Source organism: Cynoglossus semilaevis, chromosome 12, assembly GCF_000523025.1.
Source record: "Cynoglossus semilaevis isolate Cse_v1.0 chromosome 12, Cse_v1.0, whole genome shotgun sequence".
NCBI lineage: Eukaryota > Metazoa > Chordata > Actinopteri > Pleuronectiformes > Cynoglossidae > Cynoglossus > Cynoglossus semilaevis.
The window spans coordinates 5,364,096-5,368,644 of NC_024318.1; the positions used below are offsets into that span (position 1 = coordinate 5,364,096).

At 49.3% G+C, this 4,549-nt stretch overlaps 1 protein-coding gene across 1 annotated transcript in view; it reads left to right on the forward strand.

Moving 5' to 3' along the window:
- The window catches only part of lrpprc (leucine-rich pentatricopeptide repeat containing), a 39,410-nt gene that overhangs the window by 7,497 nt on the left and 27,364 nt on the right, over window positions 1–4,549 (forward strand). Inside the window, exons 23-25 of the mRNA XM_008321636.2 lie at window positions 1,134–1,338; window positions 3,403–3,527; window positions 4,080–4,186. Of these exons, the coding sequence (XP_008319858.1) occupies window positions 1,134–1,338; window positions 3,403–3,527; window positions 4,080–4,186 (437 nt within the window). The remainder of the gene's footprint in view (window positions 1–1,133; window positions 1,339–3,402; window positions 3,528–4,079; window positions 4,187–4,549) is intronic.

Consider the following 4,549-nt stretch of genomic DNA (forward strand, 5'->3'; position numbering starts at 1 on the left):
TGGCTAACCCAGTGGCACGCTTGTCTCCACCTGTCCGCTGCTTCACCCTCCTCTCTCAGCTGAAGATCATGATTCTTGGCATCATTTTTTTTTTTTATTCCTCACCCTCTAATGGCTTTGTTGTTCCCTCCCCCCTCCTCCCTCCCCTTTCTCTCTTTATCCCACTTCTTTAGCCAGTATGCATATCCATTAAGTCAGCTGAGAATCATGGCCAGCAAAGGCAGCCAGACTGGCACACACACACACACACACACACGGGTGAGAGAGAGAGAGAAAGAGAGAGACACCTCTCCACCTGCTCCACCCTCCCTCCCCATCATTTATTTTTATGATCATGTCCACATTTAACTGACTTGATAAGAACAGAGGTGAGCTGCAGTGTTACAGGGGTGTGTGTTTGTGTGTGTGTGTGTGTGTTCCTCCTCCTTTTCTGCTGCAGTGTAGATTAGGATCTGTGGTGAGAGCAGCTGTATCACTGTCAGCCTGTCAGCAGCTGTCTAAATACATGCTAAATGCATCTTAATGACTTTACTCTGATACCCCCCCCCCCCAAACACACACACACACACACGTGTGTCCTTTTCACCATTTAGCCCCTCCTGTTGGCCAGATGGAAGCACGGCCCAGTAAAAGCCTGCCATTACCTACTGGCCTTGACCAAAAGCGATCCACCTCTCGCCTGTTGACGGGGGTCTCACTGTGGCCACCGGGGGCCTCGTTGCCACATACCTATAATTTAGCCCCACGAGTGCTTTTCCACGTGGCCGCGGTAAAAAGCGCTCCTCCATTGTAGAGGTCTTCTAATTGTAGTCTCGTTTAGAAAACTGCAAGTAGCAATTAGCACAGAGTTGGCATTATACAGGGCTGGAATCAAACCCCCACCGGGCACGGAACACTGGTTTAATACGGGTTTGTTTCCCCCTCATGGAATTAACTAAAGTGGCTGTTGATCAGATTCAAACTCCAGCCAACATCCACCAATCCTCTCCTCTCGCTCTCCTCTCCACAGCCTTTCTCTCTTCAAACAAACTGTTTTTGACCTTTTGTCTGAGGTGGAGACCTCTCACCTCCTCCTCCTCCTCCAGGGTCTGAGGAGGTGTAGTAAACTTGTCTTCTGTTCTGTTCCCTTCCAGGGGCTCTGGACGTCCTGACAGAGATGAAACAGAAGGAGGTGGTCCTCAATAAGACCCACTCCTCACTCTTCCACACACTGAACAGTCTGGTCACCAAAGGCGAGGCCCCCGTCATCCAGCAGCTGCTGGACACCATCGTGACCCTGGGACTGGCCAAGCCCAGCAGCAGTCTGTGCGCGCCCCTGGTCACCGTCTACCTGAACAGGTAAGGACCGGGTGACACGTTTGGATCAGCCGTGAAGTTGATGAAACGCGAGTCACGACGTCGTCGCTCCACCTCTGGAGTCGATTCACTTTAAACCTAAACCACAGTTGAGCGTTGACCGAGGGAGGCTGGAGCGTCCACTGCTGCACAGATCCAAACAAATATGACCGTGTGTGTGTCTGTGTGTGTGTGTGTGTGGGGGGGGCTCTGTTCTGTTTACATGAGAAGCTTCCATCAACTCATTAGCATGTAAATTATGTACACAGCACTAATTACTGGATGTGACAACGAGCCTCAGTGTGTGGTCGGGGGCCCATCGCCACACACACACACACACACACACACACACACACACACACACACCCTGCACGTGTGTTCATCCACACACTACCTGTACAGCTGCGGTGTGAATGAACACAACAGAACGTTCCGGTTCAACGGTCGTCGACGCCCCCCTCAGGTCAGCAGGCTGCGTTACATCTGTGTCGTCAGCAGCCGTTAGTAGTACAAACGCTGTCATCAGACCTGACTAATCAATCCTCCAGTGAATATGAAGAGCGGAGATGGTTTCCCTCTCTGTGACGCCGTTCTTCACTCTGATTGGATGTCCCTCGGAGAACCATTCACTTCAGTGGGTGAGATTATTCCCCTACATGGGCAGGAGGTGGTCATCATTTCCTGCGTTGGATGATTTGGCCGCTGGAACGTTGACGTGGATGTGGATCAGTTTGACTGTTGTTTCTTCAACAGCTGCACCGCTTGTTAAAAACATAGGTGAATATTTCTTTTATTACCCCCGCCTCCCCGCCCTCACCTGGGGCAGTGGTTAAAGCGTGTAACTGCAGCCGTTGGTGGAGAGGTTGTCAGGAAACAGACGAGGATTCAGAGCGCTCTCCTTTGGCTTGGTTCAGGTTCTCGTTGACTTCTGCTCCAAACTTTTTTCTTTTTTTTTTTCCCCTCCTCTCTTCTGTTTCATTCCGTCACTCTGTCAGACAGACAGTGTGGAGGAAGGGGAGGAGGAGGAGGAGGAGGAGGAGGAGGAGGGACAAAGGAGAAGTGATGAGAGGACAAAGCAGGCATCATTCTCGCCTGCACCCACCTCACGGTGGCGTCAGTGCTAATGACTTAATGAACACTTCTCAGGCAGATGAGCTCTTGACAGCCCATCATAGGCCCCGCCCTGTTAGCCTTCATGCCCATCCATTTAGTATTGTATGTCCTGAACTGTCACCGTTTGGAGATGCCATAAATTAGCACATCCTCAGGAAATGCTAATGAGTCCAGCAAAAAATGGCAACGCAACGCTGGTGAATGTATGGAGGACGTGTGCTAAGATTATCACATGTCAGAGGAACATGTGATAATCTGAGCAGAACAATACCTCAGCCGCTCTCGTCTGTCAAGAATCAACGACGAACCAGAACAGAAAGACAAGGAACAATGTCCACATTAGTACTATGGTGGTACTACTGCAATGATTAATTTAATATTCATATATATGGAGGATATATATGTGTGTGTGTGAGTGTGTGTTGGAGGATATATGTGTGTGTGTGAGTGTGTGTGTGTGTGTGTGGAAAACAACATCAGGAAGGAGAACAGTAGAGCACAAAAATGAAGAGAAAAAGGGAAGAACGTTTGGGGGGGAGAGATGTAATGACAAAGGGTGAGATGTGGGTTAAAGGGAGCTGGAAATGACAAAAGAGGAGATGGGGGGGAAGGGGTGGGGGTTAAAAACTCATCAGAGTCCTTTTATCTGCGGCAGTGCTTTCTCTTTAAAAGCATGTCCAGAGAAACATTAGTGTCACAGACAGGTGTGACTCTGATTGGTCGGAGAGTGATGTACCGGGGCCAAAGGCCTCGTCACCTGCAGTCGCACTGTCATGAATTTAAAGAGAAGCATTGTTGTGGTGGGTCACAGTGCCGGGAGAGGAGGTCGAAGGGTTAAAACCCATGATACACCTCCCATTCTGCACTGACACAAAGATTAGACCTGACATCTCCCCCCCCCCCCTCTCCCCCCCCCCCCCCCCCCCTCCCCCTTGTTTCTGTTCCACCCGTCAGGAAGGACCTGTCCGGGGCTCTGGACATGGCCATGCAGTGTCAGGAACGTTACCAAGTCTTTCCACGTGTTCACGACGTCCTGGTCGGTTTGATAGAAAATGGAGAAAAAGAACTTCTGCAGAAAGGTTCGTACTCTGAACATCAAAGAACTTTAAAGTGTTTGGTTTGGTTTTATTGACATCTTAACGTCTTTCACACGTTTGTTCGGAGCACACAGATGTTCTCTGTTTTCTGAAGAATAGTTTTTTTGTTAATGGTCCAGTCACCTGGTGACGTTCACGTCAGAATATTCATGGTTGTGTGTGTGTGTGTGTGTGTAGACACTTGTGACGAGTGTCAGCAGTTGTGAGTGTGTAAGAGGAGCAGAGTGAGAGCTTCAGCCTGGGGTGAGAGTCAGGCTGATCACTCTGTCCTCTGGAGTGGAGCCGCCCACACAGTCTCACACACACACACACACACACAAACACACACACACTCTGCACCTCTGGAGGTCACCTGACTTCTGCTCTCATCATGTGACCTGGACTTGACTGCTAACTCTGAACGGAGTCTGAACATAAACCTAACAAATCTGGCCAGATATGAACTGAATCTGGTCATGAATTAATTTAATCTGGTCGTGTGAATTTAATCTGGTTATAAATTAATTTAATCTGGTTTTCTCTTTCTCTTTGCAGCCATTGAATTTGCGACTGAGAGGCGAGGCGAGATGAATGCACTCTATGATCTGCTCTTTGCATTTCTGGATGCAGGTCAATATAAGGAGGCGCGGAAGATTGTTGAGGTACACACACACACACACACACAGATGTTCTGTCCATTTCTGGGCCCTCTGACCACAGACGGACATTTTGTCTGTGTTAATATTGATGTCATCTTTCATCTAATGCAGATTCAAAAACCAACCAAATCCAAAAACCAGAATTTAATCTAAACGTGAAACCTGGTTATTGCAGGAAAAAAGGCAGAAACAACAGTGACGAGTCACTCAACGGAGCCGAGTTGTCCGACTGTTACAGTGGCCGACTGACTGTTACAGTGGCCGACTGACTGACTGTCTGACTGTTACAGTGGCCGACTGACTGTTACAGTGGCCGACTGACTGACTGGCTGGCTGTTCGCGGGGGCGACTGAGCGCGCGCATGCA